The sequence below is a fragment of the Mytilus galloprovincialis genome, chromosome 10, assembly GCF_965363235.1.
Source record: "Mytilus galloprovincialis chromosome 10, xbMytGall1.hap1.1, whole genome shotgun sequence".
NCBI lineage: Eukaryota > Metazoa > Mollusca > Bivalvia > Mytilida > Mytilidae > Mytilus > Mytilus galloprovincialis.
Window position 1 is genome coordinate 23,779,477 of NC_134847.1, and position 26,551 is coordinate 23,806,027.

At 33.1% G+C, this 26,551-nt stretch overlaps 2 protein-coding genes across 5 annotated transcripts; one reads left to right on the forward strand and one right to left on the reverse strand.

Annotated features, from left to right (window-relative positions):
- Window positions 1–1,250: 1,250 nt before the first annotated feature.
- LOC143047211 (glycogen phosphorylase, muscle form-like) lies at window positions 1,251–5,175 on the reverse strand. Its single transcript, XM_076220212.1, has 2 exons — window positions 2,848–5,175; window positions 1,251–1,938 (listed from the first exon to the last, which is right to left on the reverse strand). Exons 1-2 carry the CDS (start codon window positions 5,154–5,156, stop codon window positions 1,710–1,712), a joined length of 2,538 nt encoding a protein of 845 aa, XP_076076327.1. The 5' UTR covers window positions 5,157–5,175; the 3' UTR covers window positions 1,251–1,709.
- Window positions 5,176–8,336: 3,161 nt separating this feature from the next.
- Window positions 8,337–25,445, forward strand: LOC143047218 (uncharacterized). Of its 4 annotated transcripts, none has more exons than XM_076220221.1 (2): window positions 8,337–8,496; window positions 24,190–25,445. In XM_076220221.1, the coding sequence occupies exon 2, from the start codon at window positions 24,219–24,221 to the stop codon at window positions 25,068–25,070; it is 852 nt and encodes a 283-aa protein (XP_076076336.1). In that variant the 5' UTR covers window positions 8,337–8,496; window positions 24,190–24,218; the 3' UTR covers window positions 25,071–25,445. The 4 variants fall into 4 exon arrangements, with proteins under 4 accessions (XP_076076336.1, XP_076076338.1, XP_076076334.1 ...); XM_076220223.1 differs by lacking the exon at window positions 8,337–8,496 and adding an exon at window positions 9,026–9,391; XM_076220219.1 differs by lacking the exon at window positions 8,337–8,496 and adding an exon at window positions 11,091–11,190.
- The last annotated feature ends 1,106 nt before the right edge of the window (window positions 25,446–26,551 follow it).

Below are 26,551 nucleotides of genomic sequence, written 5' to 3' on the forward strand. Positions count from 1 at the left end.
CCCCCCCCAAGATAACCATTGCAATTTATAGTAAATTATAACAAATACAGTTATTCATAGTAAATGTATGTAAGTATACAGAAAATCCATAGTGACCGCTGTTGATAGTAAACCATAGGCGGATCCCAAGAGAGGGGGTGGCCTGGGGGGGCCCTGCCCCCCCCCATTTCGTTGAAAAAAAATTGTTGATTATACGGGGAATCACTGAAGCATGAGATGAACGCTCCCCCCTTTTAGGCCAGTCAACGCCCCCCCCCTTTTTAGGTCAGTTAGCGCCCCCTCCCTTATGAAAAGTTCTGGATCCGCCACTGTAGAATCACTGTAAACTAATTGATAGTAAATAGCAAATATTATTCATTTTCGTTTTCCTCCCAAAATAACCCAGACTGAAACACGTTAAGTAAAGATGATACATGCTAGAACTCAAAATGATAGCAGAAAGCAAATTTATATACTTTATTCATAGTCTTCGTATATTCAAAGTAAAGAAAACCACAAACCGGAAGTCTAATCCGACTTAAAGTTTTGTCCAATGACGGGAAAATATCCGGACGCATTCTTTTTTTTTTTTATCCCAAAATAACCCAAAAGAATGGATGACAAATGCGACTATACGTGTTACCTATAGGACACAGAGGCATGATGATTAATGTATTGTGGAAGGAGGAGAGCGAAACACAAAATGAGGTCTTCTCGTTTAATAGTATAGACTATAAAGCATAGCAGATATCTTATTTTGTATATAAGATGTCTTATATAATATATAAGATATCTTATAAAAATTAAATTATATAAGATATCTTATATATTATATGAGATATCTCATATGTGTTATAAGATATCTTATGTATTATATGAGATATCTTGAAATTCGAATAAATAGTAAAACGGCTTGCCATGATTCTTTGATGTTCCTAACTTAATCCGTTTACATTTCCCCATTATCATAGAAACCAATTACAAAAACATCACCATTGATCAAATTGATTTATATGATTGTAATATAGGTTACTTTAATTTGATTTAAAACGATAAATAATTTTCTAATCACACTTTTGCTTTAGGTGGTCTGCAAATATGTATATTTTCGTTTATTTTTGGTAAGCTCTTTGGAATAGTAACTAATAAGATTTTCCTTAGATACAAAACGAAATGACATGATTAATAAACATGGCCTCTTTAGCTTATTCTCTTTGACAAAGCAAATCATTTTAAGAACATCTTAAACTGAATCTTATATTTCATGCACATTTAGTGTAAACAATATTTTATTCAGAAACAGATAAATAAATGCGTACATAAATACAAATTCAATACAATGGATTGGAAAACAAGTGACAAGTCACTTATACAAATTCCTCACCTTGAATGCACATTTAAGATTTGTACACTTTGAAGCCCAATGTTTATATGAAAACATAACAAACCATCAAAGAAAGAAAGACATTGTCAAAATAAAAAATCCATTATACACTACACAGAAAACTAAAGATAAAGCAACACGAACCCTGAAAAAAAAACTATTAATTGAACTCATGTGCTCCGGATAGGTAAGCAGTTCCTTTCATCCGTTGTGTTGCTTATGATGTTAAATTGCAAGGTTATATTTTCGTAAATGTTTTTGGTCCACTTGAGCTGAGAAAAATAATACAGTTTTGAGAAAATTGTTTTCTTTTATATCATGCATTAACTGGCAATTAAAAAAACAACTACAGTTCAGTTCCTGAATTTTCGTGAGGTGCAGGTAATTTTAGTTCGCTAGGATCTACACCCCATATGTCTCTGGCATACTCTACGATGGTCCTATCACTGGAGAATTTTCCTGAAGCAGCTATATTGAGCAGACATTTGCGGGCCCACTCTAATGGCTGTAGATAGAGGTCGTTTACACGCTGTTGACATTCTATGTAAGACTGGTAGTCTTTCAGCAGACAAAACCTGAAAAATAAATAGAAGGATGTCTGTCAACAGTATTTGATAGTATTTCATATTGATGCAAAAAGTGCACTAAGTCCGAAATAATTTGGAACGCTCGTAGCAAAACGCAAGTGCTTTTTTGGTGTAGAAAATTTTGAATCGGTTGTCTCTATGCAACACAGGATGAATAATGATGGGGAAAGAAAATATGTACAAGAATACAGTATACTACAATTTTACTATTGATATCATGAGTTGTTGTTTCACTGCCAACCATATCGTATTTTGCTTTTACTAAAAAAAATAAAAAATTCGACAAGTGTTTTTTTTGTTTAAGTTTATATTCGACGTAATGTCAACTTGAAATATTGCATATCCCATTTGGATGTGACCCCTTCCACACTTTTGAAATTGATCTGGTAAGGTAACATCAGCTATTGTTTTTTTTTGTAAATATGCATTGCTACATGTACATGAAAACAATATTTGGCATATAAGGAGTAAATACCGTTCCATAAATCGTATGATCTTGACTTCGTTCACATTCTCTTATATAGTGAAGGTTATTTTCCCGATTGCTACCACAGTATGTGTGAAAGTGCACGTAGTACCACTACACTCAAAGAAACAACTGATTTGTTTTAATGCATATTTGATTCAATGTTAAACGGAATTTAGTCAGATATTATGCTCACAGGCTATCCGAATAATTTAGTCGTTTAATAACGATACTTTACGAGGCTCGCGCGAGTCGGAAATATCAAAAAAGGGGGGTTATAGTTAAAAGAAAATAACAAAGTTTTACGGGTCTGCAATTTCATGGAAACATGTAGGTTCAATTCTATGTACAAGAAACATCATTTCGATTTTAACTTTAGTCTATGAATTTCAACGCAAATCATTAAACATCATTAAAAATCTTATTTATACCTGTCGTCAAACACCAAGCTGTTATAAAGATCTCTAAACAAGCCAGTGTCCTCTGGAGAAAAAGTGCCATCGTTGATTTGATCAAGAGCTTCTTTGAGCTCAGTATTTTGGTCATAATACATTTTAGAGTAGTATCCTTCCTTCTTTATATTTTCCACTTCATCCACTGTCATCCCGAAAAGAAAGAAATTATCTTCTCCAACTTCTTCTCTCATTTCTACGTTTGCCCCATCAAGAGTTCCAATAGTCATGGCACCATTTAACATGAATTTCATATTTCCTGTGCCAGAAGCTTCAGTTCCAGCTGTTGAAATCTGCTCACTAAGGTCTGCAGCGGGTACGATCTTTTCAGCAAGTGAGACACGGTAGTTTTCAAGGAACACAACCTGCAACCACCCGCTCGTTTGTGGATCATTATTGACTACATTTGCAATATTGTTGACTAGTTTGATTATTAATTTAGCAACATGATAGCCTGGGGCAGCTTTCCCTCCAATCATGACAGTTCTTGGGACAAAACCCTCGGTCTCCTTGCGCTTCAATCTGTTGTACATAGTTATTATATGAAGACAATTTAACAGCTGGCGCTTGTACTCATGAATTCTTTTTACTTGAATATCGAACATGGTAGACACGTTTACCACAATATTACAGGTTGCTTTCAGATAAGTTGCCAGCTTTGTTTTATTGTATAATTTAATTGTCATAAGATCATTTAGAATTTTTTCATCGTTGCAATACTTTTTTAATTGCTGTAGTTTGTCTAAGTTTGTGGTCCAGTCACTGTCTAACTTCGTAGATAACAACTCTGAGAGTCCAGGGTTACACATCAGAAGCCAGCGACGAGGAGTTATTCCATTCGTTTTATTCTGAAATCGTTCTGGAAACATCTCATAAAAATCACGAAAAACATTGGTTTTCAGAAGTTCAGAATGGATGCGAGCAACACCGTTTGTTGCGTGCGTTCCAACAATAGATAAAAACGCCATATTGATTCTTTTCTCACCGTTTTCTTCGACCATAGACATTCTCCTAACCCTATCTATATCATCAGGCCAACGGAGTTTAACTTGTTCTAAGAAAAGATGGTTAATAGCAAAAATAATCTGCAAATGACGTGGAAGTAATTTCTCTATTAAGGCCACCGACCAACGTTCAAGGGCTTCTGGAAGGAGGGTATGGTTTGTGTAAGCACATGTTTTCACAACGATATCCCAAGCTTTGTTCCATGCAAGACATTCTTCATCAACAAGAAGCCGCATTAGTTCTGGAATAACCAACGATGGGTGTGTATCGTTCAACTGGATAGCGGCTTTATCTGGAAAACATTCAAAGTCATTTTTTTCTCGCCCCGCTTTTGAATGTTTGTACCGTCGAATAATATCCTGCAAGGATGCTGAGACCAGGAAATATTCTTGTTTCAACCTTAATTCTTTCCCTTCAAATATATTGTCATTTGGATACAAAACTTTACTTATGTTCTCGGCCAAATTTCTATCACAAACCGCTTGCATATACTCGCCACTGTTGAAAAATTGCAGATTGAAGCTGTTTGGAGCTTTTGCGGACCAAAGACGCATTGTGTTGACAGTATTGTTATTAAAACCTGGAATAGGTGTGTCGTAAGCCATGGCATATACAAGCTGTGTATCAACCCATTTGCTGCCTTTGTCTGATTGTTGAACACGCCCGTAGAATTTGACTGGAAGTAAATATTCTGGCCTTGCACGTTCCCACGGATTTCCAAACTTTAACCATTCATCTGGCTCTTCTGTTTGCCATCCATTGTTTATCTTTTGTTCAAAGATGCCATAATCATAACGGATTCCATAACCATATGCTGCTATTCCTAGTGTAGAGAGAGAATCCATAAAACAAGCAGCCAATCGTCCAAGTCCACCATTTCCTAATCCAGCATCTCCTTCAACTTCCTCTAGTTCTTCTATATCTAACCCAAGCTGATACATTGCTTCATCACATGCGTTTTCTAGGCCTAGATTGACCATTGTATTATTTAACGTTCTGCCCATGTAAAACTCCATTGATAAATAATATACTCGCTTTGGGTCCTCTCGATAGTAATGCTGGTGTGTTCTTATCCATCTGCCGACCAAGTGATCTCGAACAACATGTGCTAAAGCTTCGTAATAGTCCCATGATGTGGCCACATCGCGATCTTTAACCAAAGTATAATGCAGATGTCTATTGAAAGAATTTTTAATGTTACAAACATTTTCAACTGGTGCAATCCCTCTAATACTTATTTGTTTTCGTCGCTCATGATCCTGAGCGGGTTTCTTGGCCGCCATTTCGGTGATACTAGAAGATGGGGACCATTGGCAACGTTTAAAGTTATCTATGACGTTACGCTATCTAGATCACAGGCAATTCTGTATAATTTCCATATTGAACGTATTCTTAGAGTTAAAGCAAATCCTGCATTTAAATATGGTCGTAAGTCAAGGGCTTCGTCTACAAGATGAGTTATTTATTTAAACACCCCGCACAGTCAGTCGGTGAAACTGAGACAAATTTCTAAACACATCGATGTGTACCATCTAAAATGTACTTTATAGGTGAAATTTAAAAAATCTTGAAAATTGAAACTATATGTCAGAAGATAATAAGTTAAGGAACAAAATAATCTAAACACATTGATCGGTTAGGTCAGGTTAATATGCAGCTCATTTTTGCGACAGTTTAATTTTTAAAAATGGCGGGAATTGGCTGACTCGGACTTTTATCTTACTATTTGCATTGGTATTATATATACTAAAAACGAGAAGACCTCATTTTGTGTGTTATGTCGCTTCTCTTCCTTCCGCAATAAATTAATCATCATGCCTCTGTGTCCTAAAGGTATCATGTATTGTCGCACTTGTCATCCATTCTTATGATTATTCAGTTTGGGTTATTTTGGGAGAAAAACGAAAAAAACTGCGTCCGGATATTTTTCCGTCACTGGACGAAATTATAAGTCAGACTAGACATCCGGTTAGCGTTTTTTCTGTACTTTGTATATACCAAAGACTATGAATAACGTGTAATTGCTATTTGCTATCATTTTCAAATTTACTATCCACGACAGTCACTGAGGTTAGTAGTAGAGAGGGTCGATAGTAAAATGCAAATACATTTTATTTATTGTAATGTATGTTCATAATATACAGATAAACGCTAACATTATTGAAATCAATAGAAAAAAATATAGGAGTTTGGGAGGAATCTATATTATTAAACGAGAAGACCTCATTTTGTGTGTCGCTTCTCTTCCTTCCACAATCAATTAATCATCATGCCTCTGTGTCCTATAGGTACCATGTATTGTCGCATTAATATTTGTCATCCATTCTTATGATTATACAGTTTAGGTTATTTTGGTAGAAAAACGAGAAAAACTGCGTCCGGATATTTTCCATCATTGGACGAAATTATAAGTCAGACTAGACATCCGATTTGCGTTTTTTCTGTACTTTGTATAAACCAAAGACTATGAATAACGTGTATTTGCTATTCGCTATCATTTTCAAATTTACTATCCACGACAGTCACTAAGTTTAGTAAATAGAGAGGGTCTATATAATATGTAAATGACCGCCGTGTATCGGTTAGTAAATTGAGAGTTGATAGTAAAAAGCAAATACACTTTATTTATAGTAATGTATGTTCATAATATACAGATAAACGCTAACATTATTGAAATCAAAAGAAAAAAAATATAGGAGTTTTGGAGCTGGGCTAGAAAAAAACAATTGTCCTGTCCCCAAGAACCTATAACTTTTATTATCTTTCCTGAAATTCTCCAGTCAATATTTTTTTTACACTTTACATACCGTTTCAACCACGCTCTGGATGCCCGCGATTTCGCGGGTGTGTTCTAGCATTTATCATCCTTGCTTAAAGTATTTCAGTTTGGGTTATTTTGGGAGGAAAACGAAAATATAGGCGTCCATATATTGTTTCCGACATCGGACTGACTTTTTGCGTTTTTCTGTATACTATAATTATGATCATACATATACTATAGATAAAGTGTATTTGCTATATATATATATATTATCAATTCCAATAGTTTTCTATCCACGGCGGTCACGGAAATATTTCTGAATACTACATACATATATACAATGAATAAAGTGTATAAATTTTCTATAATTTACTATAAATTCCAATAGTTTACTGGGGTGACTTTTAATATATCAGTGACCGTTTTGTATAGTTATTATAGTATATATATTATATATATATATAAACGAGTCTAAATTGAAAACTACGTTCAAACCTATGATTGCGTTGGATAAAAACCACAATTTTTATACGTGTGCATGTAAACAAATTTCGTTGTAGAAGGATCTAAAAACAGCACAAACAACATTTTTCAAAAGACCAAAAAAGTGAAAAAGTATATTTAAACAAAAAGCATTTGACTAACAGGTCGAACAACATTACTGATGTTCTTTAACCCTGCTGACTGCCATTGGCGATTGCCAAATAAAATTGATCACAAGATGTAACAAAATGGATCTTAATATAAATTTAATACTAAACAGAAACAAATTAACTTGTGGCCACGATGTTATGCCACAAACATACGGTGTCAATATTTTTTTAGTACACCAGATCCGGATATATATATATGTATGTTCATAGTATACAGAAAAACAGAAAGAATAAAAATCGGTATTTGGAATAAAAGGGGGAGGACAAAAAAATGTGCCAAGTCCCCAAGTACCTTTGACTTTTGATACCTCTCCTGGAATTCTCAAGTTATATTTTTTTTTACTTTTTTACAGTTTACATACGCTCTATTTCCCCGCGATTTCGCTGGTGTGTTCTAGTTTGGATTAAATCAAAAGAAAATAAATCTGGAATCTGCTCAAAGTTTGGTAAATTACCTTTTATGAGCTATTGAAGTCTTATATGAAAAGGACAATTGGTGTTATGGGGCAAAATATTTTACCTTGTATGGTAGGGAAAAAAACCCAGAGGAGTCCGAACATTTGACCAACTTCCTAAATCTCACCTAAGTATATCATTAAAAGACTTGAATATATTTTAGAATATTTTACCAGGTCTATATCATCTCATGTATTTTCATCATGTCTGTGAATAAAAGTTTTGTGTAGATCTATATTTCCCATAATTTAATTGTTGCCAATAATCATGTATAAGTATCACTTTTCAAACATTAATGTTTTATTTTATTTTTTATTTGAATGAAGGCATTTCACATTTACAATAAACCCGTAGGTTTTTGAAAATGTTTATTACATTTTAAATTGTGTGATATCTATAACTACAACATGTACCCGCATTTAAATACACCAATAAAACATTTACATGTGTTCATTTATCTTTTGAATCGTTTAATAAAAATCCTTTAAGTTTCCTGTCAACCAAATATTGACACTCAATTTACATTTGTACGTTTTCTTTGATATCAACAACCCGTGTATTGAATGTAGTTTACATATCTCTTTTAACAAAACAGTAAGATTGATAGCTGCATTCTCAATGGATTTTAAAATTCTGACATATCTAATCTACCGTCAATAGACTTCAGGTAGCTTGTAGAAATTGGATAAAATCTTTTTTAATATTATTAACTGGGATGTAAGGTGACATCAGAAAACTTTCACACGAAATAAGGTACGTATAAATTGTATATCTTCTAAATAATCCACAAAATAAAGGAAGCTGCTTATTACTTGAAGGCCTCAATCGGCGACCCACAAAACCCTGCATCGTTTGTTCCCGAGGCCTAGTTGCGGACCTCGCAGAAAATTAACTGAAACTTGTGTTTGATAATAAAGTATAGAGAATAATTGCTGCTAAGTTGTACACTATTTACTCAGGTAACGTCGTCGTTTCATACTAGTGCTTACTGAAAAAGTACAGAATTACATACTCATTTAAAAGGTGGAAATATGATAAGAAGAAATCTACGGAAGCCCTGGAGTGCCATGCAAAAAATAAATTTCAACTTGTGCGCACAAGTTGAATTTTTTTTATTGTATGGCACTCCAGGGCTTCCGTAGAAATCGAAGGCCAATGTTATATTATAACAATATTGTGACTGGATGGTTTGATTGATATATACTGGATATGTTACGAAAATTGATTGTATACAGTTACCCAATGCACACAAGTGGATATGTAAACGATTCTAAAGAAGAAAAGCACTCCTATCCCGGTCTCCTTAAAAAAGAAATGAAATCACGATGCTTTTTCTGAAAAATGACATGTAACTATTGTCTTCATAGAAAGTTGCTATTGATCGTTTAGTTTCAGAACAACGGATATTTATGGAAATCAGAGTACGATTTCAAGTGCATGCAGCGGAAATCCAGGTAAAATACGTCAACTGCAACAAATAAGCCATATTGACGAAAGTTAAACTGAAAACAAATCTGCATTCATTTTAAAGGGGACATTGATCGAACAAACTGATTAGCACAATTTACACAACTTATTGGAAAAATTAATTGAGTGTCTCCATCGTTCCAAATAATCCTTCATATTAAGGCTGGAATGTTTTAGAAAGGTAAGAACTTGTGGTCACTTCATTTAATGATGTAATGTTATTAAAGTGAGTCCTTAAAGGCTTGTAAATATCATCTGTTTATATGGAAAGTGAGAAAGGAGGGTTTTGAGTTTCGCACGTATGTTTTCACTCTCAGAAAACAAATCGGAAAGCAACTTGGTATGGACTTCGAATAAAAGCAAGTCTTCAACCTATATATATACTTTATAGAAAAGATTTGTATTTAGATATATCCATAAAATAATTAAATAATCAGAACTATATGTTACTGTTGTAGACAATACTATTTGCAATATTGCAATTTTGGAGTATTACATCTTCTTGTAAAATTTTGTATAAACAGGAACTGTTTGCGTCTTTAAAACAATGCATTATTTTACGTCCAATAGCACCTAGGTTTGGAAAGTCTTTTATTTTTTCTTAATTGCCTCGGAGTTATCACAATCGTGTATGTTGTATTTCATGATATGGTGAGAATTTGAAAACCGCTTTAATTCTTTACAGTTGAGATTTTCTTTTCTGACATGTTTACCATTTCGTTATGCACTAGACAACACTGAATTTAGAATTGAATGAAAGTTGAAATACAATTATGTATTTGTAAAGAATTTTAATACTGCTATCAAAAGGCGTTCATCTAAATATATAATAATATTTCTCCAGTTAAAAGTCAGCGAACAAAGAAATATTCTGCTCAATGCTAAAAATAATTAATCAGTTATGATATTATCCTATCACATTGTTGTGGAAATTTAATGTTTGCTGTTTGATTTCAGAGGTCATCACTTAGATTATGTGTCAATTCTTATATAGTATTTTTAAACAAAAGTTATTTTTTTGGCTCACTCGCAGTGTCAAAGCTATACTATATTGACGCGGCTCATTTATGTGCACAATTTACACCGGAAAAAATAAACGAGAGAGATAGAAGTGAAAGTTGTCACGTGAGGACAGTATTCTTAAATAAATCCTGGGTGCGGGAGTTTCTCGCTGCACTGAAGACCCAGTGGTGGCCTTCGGCTGTTGTTTGCTCTGTGGTCGGGTTGTTGTCTCTTTGACACATTCCCCATTCCCATTCTCAATTTTACGTATTCACTATTGTTACTGCCTGTTGTCAATATGTATTGTAACTGTTGATAACATTTTACGCGTGGTTCAACTCCCAGAAAAAAGTCAATTCCAAAGTCTTATTGGGGCTTTTGAAACTGCATACAACTATCTGTATGATGAAATAGCCGAATAGGACATAACAGTGCCGTCATTATCTAGTAAAAAACTGGTCATCTTTATTATAGTATAAATTAAACTTTTAAATAAAAAATCATTAATAATGTCTAAAAATAGCAACAATCAACATTCAATCTATTTAAGCGTGGATCAGTTTGTGAAAATAAACTGATACAGTTACTGAATTAAACTAACAGATAGAAAACTCAGGGTCAAAATTCATAGAACAGAAAAGGGGCAGTGGCAAATATTTCATGTATATTTTGAACACCGAGAGCATTACCCCGGCACCCTTTGCCAAAAAAAAAAACCTTTCTTTTTTCTTATTTGTGCCTTTGGACTTTATGTTTTGAATTGTAGTTTCACTTTCCATATTCGGTATTTATTCAAATCTAAGCTCCACGTGGTAAAAATCACATGGTGCAGGAATATATTATCTTGGAGTTGGGCTATTTCTTTCTTTTCGGGAAGGGACTCCAAGCAAACAACATGCATGTGTATAACGGCACTGTAGATTTTCGTATTAAATAAAGAAAGTTGCCGGTCCGGTACATGAATAGATTGGTTAGAAAGCAAGTTTTTTAATTTTAATTAGATTGGAAAGCTTAATTCGAGGGTTAAACATAGAGAGCACAAAAAAAAGGGGGAGGTGTTCCACAGAATATTTTTTATCTTATGAACTGTACATTTGAAAGGTTTATTATTTTTTTTATTTAATTAAAAAAGAGAAAAACAAGTTGCTTTCTTTAAAAAAAGAAAAGCAATACATGAACCTAAGACCGCTGACTGCCGGGTCACCAAAAGATTGTTGCTGAATTTGTGTTTACTTTTGAATTGAAATAATTGACTGTAAATAGAAGAAGCCAGTTGAACGTATTTATTTACAGCTTCTATTTGAATACTTATTTTAAAGCTCGACTATATATTACTTGGGAATGTACTTATTTTTTTCCGATTATAACCCATTGGCAAATCCTAATTTCTACTAACCGGATGACTTATGCTAATTTCACAAACCTAGGCAATATAAATTTATGCATTCAGTTTGCTTTATGATCTGGAATTCTGGATGCATTTATTTTATCTATCACATCTTTATATTTTGTTTCCTAAATGAATGCCTTTATATTCTCAACTCGTATTTGAAGCTGTCTTTACTCATGGTATAGATGTTGTATGCGGTTAAACCTGTGGCATGCAATTGATTGGGACCTCTTATGAAGAGACTTATTTTGGTCTCATGAAACATATCAAATTTTAAGGATTTCCTGATTTTCTTAAATCAATTCAAACATTATACAGAGAAACTTAGTTTTGCCAAAGAATTTCTTAATTCAGAAGTTTATGAATACCTGTACACACTTTCAAAATAACCAATTTATGTAAAAAGGTATGTAGATATAAAAAAAAACGCCAGACACGAGTAATGTATTAATTAGTGTGTTTAAGTTATATTCTTAGACATTTATATATATATATATATATGTTACAGTAAATAGGTGAAATTAGGAATTACACGTAATTACTAAACACTTCAGTAAATACCTGTAATTACTAGCCAATTTAGTAATTACATGTATTTACTAGTTGTTTCAGTGATTACTGGTAATCACTGATTTTTTTTGTCATTTTTACAGCTATTTACTAACTTGATGTTTTTGTTTTAAAATTAAAAACATAATTCAAGATACTAAATAAGAAAGTAAAGGGGTAGGGATTTTAAGGGCGCTAACTAAAGGATGCAGGAATATAATGCACATCCAAAGTGCATACTCTTTAGTGTTTGTGAATTGAAACTGGAAAATGGTTGTTTTATAGGTTTTGAAACTCCGTAAATATATGTATGCAAGACAATGATATCTATCCAAAATCAAACTAAAATCTCTATCATGCACTATGGTTTAAAACTTTAAAAAAACTTTCTCCAAATATCCTGGATTTCTACCAAACTTGGACAGAAGCTAAATGTCTATGATCATAAAATAATATCCAAAAGTAAAGTTTGAAAAAAAAATCCCTTTTTTCGTATATTACTTATAAATGGACTAGTTTTTTCCCAGTTAACATTACATACACTCTGTAGTTAAAGTTTTTAAAACATTAGATTTTATAAACCATCCTGGATTTTTACCCAATTTTGACTGAAGCTTCTTACAGTACTAGTCAAAAGATAGTATCTAGAGGAAAATTTTAATATTTTTTCTTCATTTTTGTTGAGCCTGCGATTAACAGCAAAAGTAGCCGAGACTATTTGTTCTGCAAAACCCTTACAATTTTAATAGCTTAATACATCGATAACCCATCTCCAGCTAGGGGTTGATTTGAAGGTCACATGAATACGTATTCAATGAGGTCCAAATATTCACTTGCAAGTGCACAACTCATCAACCTTGTTTCTCAGCTAATTTAACAAAATAAAACCAGAATGGCTGCTAACAGTGAATTATAATTTTACTATATCATTTTTATAAATGATTTAACAACAAAAAAAGATATTTTATTTACATATCTCGAAGCTAATGCACATAACAGTTCATTCCAGTTCTTAACCTACATAACGTTATCTTATCTTTATAAGGTAATAAGTCTAAATATTCTTCAAATTCAAAGAGTTCTTTAAAAAGTTAAGGCATAATGCTTTGGGAGAATTTTCCATTTCTGATTTCCATGTCTGCTGAAGTTGGTCAAAAATTATCTGTATAATGCTCAACTTAAACCATTTTGGATTAAAACTAAAGTTACTCTGATTTAACCAAATATTTGAAAGTCCATATTTATTCAAGATATTTTTTATACATATCAACCATTCAAAATTTTAAGAGTACTAACTGATCTTCTAGTTAGTATTACACAGCTAAAACAATGTTGTATTATGGTCAGGTGATCAAAAGTTATGGTTGTTTTAGCAGTCAGTAAATAGGTGTAAAAATTCATTTTAAATTTAGTAATTACTGTACAGAAAAAATGTGTTAAAGCATGCGGGAAGAATATCTCAAGAACGTTTTGCAGGAAAATATGATTGCATATACTCAAATCCAATCTGTTAGAAAAATCGAACTATTACAGAAGATGGTCCATCATGCACTTGCACCGCACTATATTTAGAACAGTAGAATATTAGTTACATAGTGTGCTAGTGACCTAATACGGTATATATGGGGTCAGTAAATTCCATATGGGGTGAGAGCGAAGCTCGAATCATCATATGGAATTTACTGACCCCATATATTCCGTATTACGTCACTAGCACACTATGTAACGAATTTATCTTACCGACTATCTTAACGTGTGAAATTTAGACTAGTAACCTATCAAAATGAGCAAGTTTTCGATACTGTTACCATTACGAAACTTCTTCCATTTATCCTACAAAAACAGATGCCAACAAGAACAACTTGTTAGGTTTAAATGTGTTTATGAATTTATTTTTATCGTTATCATCAATTTCTTCGTCTGTTGAAACCTTTAAGATTTTTTTTTCGGTACCGTGTATGAAATAAGCCCCGCCTCCCTTCTTACCTAATATGGAATATAAAGGGACGTAACACCACTACTAACCGTGTATGAAATAAGCCCCGCCTCCCTACTAACCTAATATCGAATATACACGAATATACACGGTTTGCAAGCGGACGCTTTTAACCAATCATATTCCTAGAAATGTATAGGAGGCAAGATAAAGAATGATACATATACAAATTGATGAAAATCATATACACATGAAACTGTTATATAGAGATTAATACATGGCCTTTTCCATATCAGCCTGGGTATCATCCTGAGACCCCCATATCAGCCCGAGACGGAGTCGAGGTGCTGACATGGGTTGAGGGATGATACCCAGGCTGATATGGAAAAGGCCATGTATTAATCGCTTTATCATATCCTTCCGACAATAGTTTTATGTAAGGCAAATAAACTAATGCAATAACTAACAGTCAAACACTTTATAAAGAAAATTCAAATTATGAATCAAATATACTATAGTTGTCCAACAACAGCATCATTAACTCCGTATATATTTATGGTAACATTTCCTATAGAGGCATTTTGAAACATTGAAAATTTGGAAGAGTTTTACGATCATTACTACTCCATGTTTGTTGTACTATAAAATGATTCATAATTGTCAATGGCATTTGTTAGCAAGTATTAAACTATTCCCACAAAAGTTCCCGTAAATTTTGACGTCGTCATAAAAAACATCTGACGTCACAATGGAAAAGTAAACAACCGATACCGGAAACACCGGAAGTAACTTGCACGAGAGGCACTATTATGGGTTTTGTGCACGAGATGCACCTGATATGGGTTATCAGCCCGGGTGGGAAATTATGGCTTGTGTACTTCCGCTCATTACACATATGCAAAAGCTATCATATCAATGCTAAGTATAACGTGACGGTACCCAAATTGCACCTATTTTGACAGTTTTTTCACCTACGTTGTTTTATGATCAAGAAAAAAATGTCCATACTGGGTTTATTTTGTAGCCCTATCATTCTTTATTGTATAGGTACACCAATTTGATTTTTAATCCATATTGAGTCATAAAAAAATGGGTTTGAATCAACCTGCAAACTATCCATGATTCTGTAATGAGGAGTACCCAAATTGCATCCATGCTTAACCCTCTTACTGCGGGAAGGACATATGTGTCCTCCCCTGGCTAACTGCGGGAAGGACATATATGTCCTTTGTGTAAAAAAAAATGATTATGTTTTCCCTTTCGTAATATTTCTGAAAAAAAAAACACATTTCCCTCAATTATTGAATACATTTTATATATTTTATTCATGATGTGGTTATTATTTTTGTTGTTGTTTTCTTTTTAACCTCATTACGTCATATAGCATTTGACGTCATTCGACGTCGTAATTGATTTGACGTCATGATAGCGCTATCAAATTTTAGAATGAACAATTTGTATGCTTTTATTGATAAGATAAGAAAATAATCAATAGTATAAAACAGGAGGAAAAAAACAACATCAACAAATGGCCATTAAGCAATACAAACAAAACTATTTGCTAATTGGTTTTCAGTAGTTTTTGAACCCAACAATAAATAAATATTTAAAACAAATGTCCTTAACTCTTTTAGATTTGGAGGAACACATATATAAGTCTTGAACTTGATGCTTGTCTTGGTTTTCTTACCTCTTTAAAACCAAATTAATTAAACAACGAAAAAGCCTACGTTGGTATAAAATAAGTCTACCATTATTTTTCTGACCCGAAGTGTAAAATTTGCATAAAATAGTCTTCTGCATTTAAATGTTTTTATGCATTATTAGCTATTATAAACTTTAGTTTATGTGCAAAAATGGAAAGATACTATGGAGTTATTTAAAACCCGTTAGGAGCAGGAATCAGCCAAAAACTGAGAAAAGCCTTTACCGAAAAGTCAGCTAAAGAAGGGCCCCGATATGAAAAAATGTAAAATTAACATGAAAACTAACGGCATAATTTTAACAATGTACATATGTAGTTTATGAAAAACATATGTGACAGACATGATCCAACGACAACCACTAAATTACAGACTCATGACTTAGGACGTAAACAAAAGAGTGTGCTATCTTTATTTTTTCCGGTCATTTTTCGTTTGACGAATGCTATTACCTTTTGAAATATTTGCTTCTGAAAACTTATGTCTTACTTAATCAATTTTGTGTTATAGTTTTTTATATCCTGCCTTTCAACCTTTCAGAACAAGTGTTCTTATTATATATATAATTTTATAACGCGTGGATTGTGAAGACACCACATTTATACCAATAGACGATCATAGTTTCACATTTTTAAGGTCAAATTTTGAAATTCGTTCACATGTATTCAATGAAGTAGCACCATACTATACTTAAATTTGAGACCAGTAAACATTTTTAAAACTCATATAATGATATATCATGCTGATACTGAATACGATGCTTTAAACAAAAATCTATGTTTTTCCTAGTATACTTCACGTGCTATATAAGTTAAGGGAAAGGGAGGGGGGGGGGGGGTGATAAAAATCGAAAGATGTAATAAAATATCTTTTCTAAATATGTGTAAATATTAGATTGAAGTCCGCATATAAATTCGGAAGGGCTCTCTAATTATTTATCTTATAAATATATACACATTGATGTTTACAAATAGTATAAATATACCATTGAACAATAGATATCAAAGAAATTAATCAGTTATTAACGAAAATATTAGAACCGAACCTAAAAAATAAGAAACAGGTATGCAATGATATTACAGCTAAGAAGGGATTTTATTGTGGTAATTAGTAAGCATGCAGGTAAAAATGTGTTTGATTTGGATTTGTCAATCTTCAAGCATCAATGTGATATGATAATGAATATGAAAAATGAAATATGATATGAAAAGATATAAGAAGATGTGGTATAAGTGCCAATGAGATAACTCTCCATCCGAATCACAATTTATAAAAGTAAACCATGATTGGTCAAGGTACATGCTTCAACACGGAGCCTTGGCTGACACCGAACAGCAAGCTATAATGGACCTCAAACAATTCTAGTGTAAAACAAAACAAACGGAAACACCAACGGTATAATCTATATAAAATACGAGAAACTTTTATTAACCACACCAACAAACGACAACTACTGAACATCAGTATGACTTAGAAAAGAATAACAGTAGTAAACACAAGAAATATGTCAAGTGATGACACTAGAGTCGGTGCAACCATCATCTACACAGAAAAGGGAACAAGACGATTACAGTGTATCACTGCTGGAGAATATTGACGGAAACAGATCCATTTTACAGTATACATAGCAAAACATTTCACAGCATTGACATATGTTTGGCATATTTAAACATTTCTATTAAAAAAAAGATATAAAGTGTGCATGTGTAAACACCATTAATCTTTAATATGTCTTTCTTCAGAAATTAAGGCTGAAAATTAATTGGGTCAAAGTTAAGCCAATAACATGGTTTTGATTTTGGATGTGACGGCCGCGATATTTAGGTTGGGGCACATATATGTCCTTTATAACATTATATCAACTTGAGCATTGTTAACCTACTAACATAGCACTATTCAATTGAGATTGGTTTGTATAACTTGCTAATCGTTCGACTTAAAAGCTTACCTATGCTTTGTTGTACCAAAATATGACAGCTTGATTACTTCTTACGAATACAAAATAAGTGAGGAGGGGGATATGACCTTTTCAGGACTCCGGGATCGGGATTCCGGGACTTCAGGTTTTTAAGCCCGAGATTTCGGGATCAGGACCCCTCCTAGCCTCCCTCATAAAGCTCTATAGCAACTAAAAGTTTCTGTTAATTTTGCGAAGAACGCAGAATATTGTGCGCATTTCCTTTTATAATGTCCCCAATATAAAAACCTGGAGAATTTTTGTTTAAGTTTTTAAAAATTGGTTAAATTTAATGTTATCAAATCAGTATCATATTTAACTACTCAAAATAAAATGGCTGATGCCAACCAAATTTGTAAATATATGAGACAAGCATTTGAATATAAAAAGGAGATGTCAGATGTAGTATGATTGGCAATAAGACAACTATCCACCAAAGTTCAAATGAAGTGGATATAAGTACTTTGTAATTACAGGCAAACCGTACGGTCATTAAATTAACAATGAGAAAACCACAATTTAAAGTTCAAAACGATGCTTAGTGTCAGTTAGTCTACCATAAATAAATGAAGAACTATACACAAAATAGACTAAGTCTTGTAGTTATAGATACAGCATATAATAGATTTTCTCTTATTTTGCGTTATGTTTTATTTACATTATTTGTCATGTTGTATATGTCATGTTTTTTGAAGTACACTTGGAATACGCAATGCCATCTTTTTTTTAATATGTGCTTCATCCAATGAAATATTTGATTTGATCTAAGATGACCAACCGAAAATAAGTAAATCTGACTTGAAATTTTGTAAAGTATAGTGCTGTTTTGAAAAAAATGAACGTTTTCTTCAAACACTGCAAAGTGCTTGACTAATTGAATAGCGTGAAACTTCCTTAGTACGTGACGTTATCATCATTATGACGTTACGTCATGTCATATAAATAACGTTAATTTTTGAAAAAAAATAAACATCTATACTTTATGTTTGGTAATTCTTCAATTATTTGAGTTAAAATGCTGTTATACAAGACTGAATAACAATTTAATTTTTTGATATTTTTTACTGAAATTGACCCGTTTCTGGACAATGTTTTGAAATTTAGCTACGCACTAAGAGGGTTAAATTCACATCGTCAAAAGTCTAATAACCGAGCTTTTGTTTAATTTCTTCAAATGTTTTGAACAATTGGATATTAGTCCATGCTTACTCCTCATATTTTACGAAATGGATACTTATAATATATTGTATTTGCTAATTTTAAAAAGATGACGTTTTGATGACGTCGCATGGTGACGTTTTCGTACATTTTGCTTTTTCAGTAAAGAGTCCATCTGTTGATAAAGACTGTGAACGTTTTGTATATATCTAAATATGTTTACCTATGTTGAAAGACGTGCATAGTATCAAATCATAAAAATACAAATTGTTTAGTCTCTAGGAAATCTTGTAAGATTTCCGTTGCAATTTTTTCTAAATAGGTGCAATTTGGGTACTCGGTGCAATTTGGGTACCCTTACGTTATGATAAATACAAATATTGATATTATATATAACAACAAACCAGAGTATACTGACATATATCACTGCAATATAATAGTTATAACGGTGATGTTGAATTCCCTGTCATTTATTCATCATCCACGCACGAACTTGCATGTCTCTGAAAAAAATATATATCTGTACATTAACCTCACTTTCAGGTATAGAGATGATATTTTTTTCGGAGACAAGTGCCTGTGACCATTCATAAGAACTTGCGGTCATCCGATGTTCAGTACTTCAGTACTTTGATTTGTATAACTATTTGCTATTTTCCATACATCCAGACGTACTTCATACATATTTGCAATAGGTCCAGTCTGCAAATTAAGTTGGTCGACAGGGTCACCGGATTTAACGTACCCATAACGATCGAACATCGCTGCGTACATGCATAATTCAATATCGACTGAAAAGCCAAATGATTTCACTCATAAGTATGGGTCTTGTAATGGGATTAGAATTTAACAGCTTTTTCGCTAAGCATGCGATATTTATGAATATAATAGTAAAGACTGGTAGGATCGAATTGATGTGTCGGTATAGTTTTATATGTTTTGTTCGGACTGTTACCATATTTACCTCCTCAGTACTTTCGGTCTATGATATTCATATGACATTCATATTTCATCAAAATATGCTCGTGATATTTGCCACTGAATATTTAACACCGATCCATACATCAATGTGTAAACTTACAACCATTCCATTAAACTGGTGTTCTGATAAGGACTTTTTTACTTGGGAAAGGGAGGGGTACCAAGTCCTTCTGATCTGTCCTTTTTATGATAATCTTTAAAATAAAATAAGACGGATTAAAGGGAATATATATTGCAACATGGATTGCATACTCTAATTTGTAAATCCTCGGATTTCAGCCATTCGCCCAAAGAACATAATGGAATCTTTGAACTACCACTGCACACACAATCTTTATATGTCACTGACTTGTGAAGGTAATTTAACAACTCTGTTGATTTGCAATTTTCATTTAGTATGGTTGTTGATTTTTTTTACTTTACTATATCGTTAAGACAAACTAACGTATAAATGAATTGATCAACAGGGATATGAATACATTTGTTTCTACGAAAAAGCCCTTTCGTCTCCTAAAGTTGATCATATTATCTAGAATTTTAATCTAGAATCGGTGGTGTTTTTCTAATACTGTAAGCAATAAGTAATTTTACTATATTTGATGTATAGAATGATTTTAAGGTGGAAATGTCTGTTTGGCTTAGTTTATCTTACCTTGCAATGATTTTAAGAATCGTTTATAATGTTTTAAAGTTTATGTGATACTTATAGTTAATTTATATCTTTATGACTATCAAAACAAACTAAGTAATGACTCATACATGTAGTAATGACTCATACATGTAGTAATGCAGAATACGGAAAATTCATACTTCGTTTGTGGACCTTTTATATGTGTGCATGTAGTGTTTTTTCTTGTTATTCTATGTTATACTGCAATCAGCTATTTTACTATACAGATAAAGCTATACGTATAAACGTTAGCTTTATACGTCAATGACCTCAACTCACCTATAAGCCCCGCCTACTTACAACGTCACGTCACAACCATGACAACGTGTAGTAACAATGGTCAAACTTTTATGAATTTAAACCTGTTATGTCTTCAAATTGGTAATTTATATACCATGTTTATTAAATGCTATTAATTAAATTCATTTTCCCTGTCTAATTCCGTAAATTGTCAATGCTTACCGCCTAGACTACGCTCATAGGGAAATACCCCAAAATGGTACCCCAAGGGGGAAATTCCAAACACTTTTTTTTTAATAATATTTGTTTCATATTTTTATTATTTTTTTTATTATTTTATCGATTTCAGTATAAAAACAATATACGTATAGTTAGACAATATACGTATAGTGTCTTGAAATATGAAATTTATTTGTATGAGGCTTAGAAACGGGAAAATGCGAGGTTCTACCGAGCATTTTCCCGTTTCGTGCCGAATACAAATAAATTTCATATTTCAAGACACTATACGTATATTGTTTTTATACTGAAATCGATAAAATAATAAAAAAATAATAAAAATATGAAACAAATATTATTAAAAAAAAGTGTTTGGAATTTCCCCCTTGGGGTACCATTTTGGGGTATTTCCCTATGAGCGTAGTCTAGGCGGTAAGCATTGACAATTTACGGAATTAGAAAGGGAAAAGGAATTTAATTAATAGCATTTGATAAACATGGTATATAAATTACCAATTTGAAGACATAACAGGTTTAAATTCATAAAAGTTTGACCATTGTTACTACACGTTGTCATGGTTGTGACGTGACGTTGTAAGTAGGCGGGGCTTATAGGTGAGTTGAGGTCATTGACGTATAAAGCTAACGTTTATACGTATAGCTTTATCTGTATAGTAAAATAGCTGATTGCAGTATAATGTCTTGAAATATGAAATTTATTTGTGTTCGGCACGAAACGGGAAAATGCTCGGTAGAACCTCGCATTTTCCCGTTTCTAAGCCTCATACAAATAAATTTCATATTTCAAGACACTATACGTATATTGTCTAAATCTATGTTTTACTAAAGCACAACTTTGCTCCAAGAACTTGGAATAAAACGTTAAAACATGGACGCCAGTCATGAGGATTTGTAAAAAATCATTATATTAGTGCAATAAAATATCTGAAGAAAATAATCATTATATGTTAACTTCATTAGCTCATAAAGCCATTCTTTTAATAATATACTAGAACACACCCGCGAAATCGCTGGCATATACAGCTTGTGAACTGTTGTAGGATGATTTTTTGTGAAGGATATTATGTATGGAGAATTTCATAAAAGCTCTCTCCCTTTTTCCATTTAATTGTCCGATATGTGTTTCCTTTCTGTTAAATTCAATTATTTTTGTGTTTCTGGCCTCAGACCACAATTATTCTTCTCATTTGCTACAATGCATCTTTTGGTAAAAGTAAAATTAAATTAAAAATTTGCACCGCTTCAAACATGAAATAAATGTTGCTGCTTATATATAGACTATTATTAGTATAATAAAATATGCTTCTAGGACAATCCATCAGTGCTTTTGTTCTTTTGAGAGCCTTATTAACATGCCAATTGTAGGATATGAATCTTGTATTATAAATGACTAAGACAGACTAAGGCTAATTTGAGGGGTGGTGGGAAGGGTCCTGATCCCGAAATCCCGGGCTTAAAAACATGAAATCCCGAGATGCAGAATTTAAAGAAATTCATATCCCGAAATGAAAAATATATTCCCGGATCCCGTAAGGACCAATCCCCAAATCCCGAGCTTAAAAATACCCGATCCCGACGTCCCGAAAAAGGTCCTGCCTCCCTCTAATCTCTACCCTACTTTCATTTTTGCAAAATCACTACTTTCACTTTCAACAATAAATTTTCATGCCCCATTTATGGGCATTATGTTTTCTAGTTTGTGCATCCGTGCGTTCGTTCGTTCGTCCGTCAATCCGTCTGTCCCGCTTCAGGTTAAATTTTTTGGTCGAGGTAGTTTTTGATGAAGTTGAAGTCCAATCAACTCAAACTTAGTAAATACTAGAACACACCCGTGATATCACGGGTCCGTGAATGAATTAAAGTATATATATTACTATGCGCAAGCCTTATTTTAGTATTAGTATTGTCATCTGATAAAGTCATGCCGATTATAAGATACACGGTTTTTCTCTGCTTTCAAGTCTTTCTGTTTGAACCCGTCGCACTGAAACAATAATATTAATTATTTGGAAAACAAAAGGTCCTGGAATGGAGTATTTTTTAATCAACAGCATTGTCCTATATAAGTTATAAATAAAGTTGAATTCTTTGCTTCGCTGTTTTACGTCATGCCCACTAACAAATTGAAAACTGTACCTATACGCCTTATTTTTAGTCCAGATTTTTAGTATTCGTATTGTTATCTTAGAAAGTCTAACTGATTAAAATACTACAATAGGTAACAATTTGACAATTTAGTAGTGTCAACCCTGTGGTTATGACCCGTGTATATAGCATATTAATCCTGAATACAACGTTTGGTGGTGCGCTTGTCAGATGCGGAACGTACAGATAAGGTAATAGGTAACAGGTGAATATACTATTGGTATCGGTAGCGGACTCGACCCGGAACTTATTAATTATTGGCAATATTAATTACGTGGAAAACAAAAGGGCCTGGAGTGGTGTAATTTTTAATCTACACCTTTGTACTATATTAGTTATATATAAAGTTGAATTCTGTGATTCGTCGTTTTTACGTGAGGACGGCTGACAAATTTGACCTCGTAATTTTAGTATTATAGATAGTGCCGATATGGCATCCGTGTACTATGGACACATTCTTGTTTCCACATGTTTTACTTATTTTAATATACAATGCATCTGGTATGACCCCTTAAATAGTAAACATTTTAAAGAAAGCAGTAGACAGAATACAGAGAGTCTCTATATATTAAAGTAGTATAACCGTAGTTTACATGTAGATAAACGTGAAAAATAATTGTCCTCTCTAAGGAGTTATAATAGTTGTGGTTCTTGCGATCTAAACACCATGATATGGAGAACGCTCTGGTTGGCTTATTTATTTTTCATTTTTTGTTATCTATCATACGATTGGTTGTACTTGTGCATGTTTCAAACCGGAAGTCTTATCTATGACTAAAAGTCAGTTTGATGACAGAATCAATATCCGGACTCCTTTTTGTCGTTTTCTCCAAAAATAACTCAATCTGAATAATCATAAGAATGGATGACAAATGCGACTTTGCATGTTACCCATAGAACACAGAGGCATGATGATTAATTTATCGTGGAAGGAAGAGAAGCGACACAAAAAATGAGTTCTTCTCGTTTAATAGTATAGATAGATATATGTTTATATTTGTTTTACAGATGCTATTCCACATAAACGTTAAAATGATATGAGTATGAAACAGAAGTATACCAATATGATGTCCAAAAGATTTCATACTCGACCACTCGGACATATTGTACCAGAAAGCAGGGTTGAACTTCAAGTGGAGAAGGCTCTTTTTAAAACTAACACGCGTTTGCTCTCTGACATGATCACCACTGGAAGATATCCCCAGTCCTTATATAGTCCCTATTATCAACAGGAACAGACACATAATTTACAAAAGCGTCTTTTTCAGACGAGAAGTGAAAGACTTCGCAAAGTAAACGATGCTGAGTACCAGGCTAAATACACAACAACAATTCAAGACAGGGTTGTAAGTGCCGATCAAACAAGGCTCGATACATTACGATTGCTTCAATATCAAACACCCATTTGTGACAGGCATTATAGACATGATCGAATGACAAATAATAATGCGCACTGTGATGTGTTAGGTCCATATTATTGTACAGACTGTATTCAGTTAAAAAAGAGAAAAACAAGCGCAAAAACTCATCAGAACAATTTTCCAAACATTGAAGTGCATCCAAGAAGTCTTGTAGCTCCAGACAAAATTGACAGAGTTCTTATGTCAAGAGAAAAACTATTACTGAACGGTTATATGTCTCCCGTTATGAAACCCGAAATCCAAGCGACTTACGATGAAAATGTTTATCTTCCAGTTTATACCGAAAACGAGATACACGAAAGACTTCGCAATTCGCTTAGAGATAAAAGTTCATGCAGTTCACCTCGGAGTCCAAGGTCACCTTTGACAACATACCGAAGTTCAGTACCAAAAGAACTGTCTGCATCATCTAGTACTTTACCTTTGGAGATGAAAGTATCTGTGACGTTTGCACCAAATAAATGGTAACTATAGGTGACATTTCTAAATTAAAAAACATTAAGGAAATAGGTGCATACATTTGTGAACTCGTTGATTTAAATTGAATCCTAAAAGTACTAGACAGAGTAAGTGCATCTCATGCAATTTAGTCCCTCCTATCGTGTATCTACGCATAACCAAATGTTTGACATTTGGTAACTGAAACATATGCAATATCTCATTGCATTGTTTTAAATGTGGCATTGTAAAGAGAAATAAAATAGATTGTTGATGTTAATGTCACTTTCAACGCACTAATGAAATAGCCAGTTGTTATTGGTGCAGGAAGCCGGAATACAAGGAGAAAACCACCGCCCTTCGCCTTCCGCAGAAGAACTTTAATATGAAATAAAAAGTTTTATTAACCAACTAAGTACATTATTGCCAAAAGTGACTGTGTATTAAAAATTACATATTTTCTGTAATGGCCCTGTTTTTTCTGTAATGGCCCTGTTTTTCTGTAATGGCCCTGTTTTTTCTGTAATGGCCCTGTTTTTTTCTGTAATGGCCCTGTTTTTCTGTAATGGCCTCGAAAGGAATCACTGTTCATCCTGTTTCAACACATAACTTCATTCAACTTAATATTTTGTATATTTGGTATATTTAAAGCTTTATCATGGTGAAGTACAAATTATTCTTTTCAAACTAAACTGTCATTTAAAGAGTAAGAGAGTACATCAAGTTGGCAGTAACACATATACTTTTGGTCATTGGTTAATAAATGTATTAAGAAATGGGTGTTTATATAATGTCCCTGTTATATGTCCTCGGTTAGTAATAATGGCCTCGGATGTCTGTAATGGCCCTCGGCGTTGCCTCGGGTCATTACAGACTCCCTCGACCATTATTACAGACCTTGGACATATAACAGGGCCATTATAAAAACACCCATTCATTAATACTATAGTATTGATAGAGACATCAGGGCCGTAACTACCTATGAGGCAGAGGAGGCAGTTGCTGCCCTGAATTTTCTACACCAAATTTTTTTTGAAGTAATAAAATGAAATATTGACAATATATACACAAAGAACTTGAATTTATATTATAAACAACACTAGTTTACAGTTTTAACATTGTTATCATGATACGTGATATGTCTGTCATTTTCCGGATTTTTGATCGAAAGTGAACCGTTTCAGTATTTATTTTATTTATTTTTTTCGTGTGGCCGTCCGTCTGTTATTCAGTATTCGTACGAGAACATATATGAAACTTTGCTTTCGACAATTTAAGCAGAGGAAGTTACCTTTGTATTGTAAATCTTTTAAGATATCGGAAATTCATTACCGGCTGAATCAGCTGTTGGGTCGTTTTTTAACGGTTTATTCCCGATTGTCCCACTTTTTAAAATTTTAGAGTTCTGATTGTCCCACATTATTTTATGATGTCAAATGTTCTTAGATAAACAAGGTTACTGTTGTTTGTTTTGCTAAATAAACAAGAATTAATTATGGCACATTTAATAT

Coding starts and splice junctions, on each gene's coding strand:
- LOC143047218 (XM_076220221.1), top strand. CDS start 24,219: ATGAGTATGAAACAGAAGTATACCAATATGATGTCCAAAAGATTTCAT.
- LOC143047211 (XM_076220212.1), bottom strand. CDS start 5,156: ATGGCGGCCAAGAAACCCGCTCAGGATCATGAGCGACGAAAACAAATA. Junction 1,939..2,847: donor AGCTTGGTGTTTGACGACAG/GTATAAATAAGA, acceptor TTTATTTTTCAG/GTTTTGTCTGCTGAAAGACT.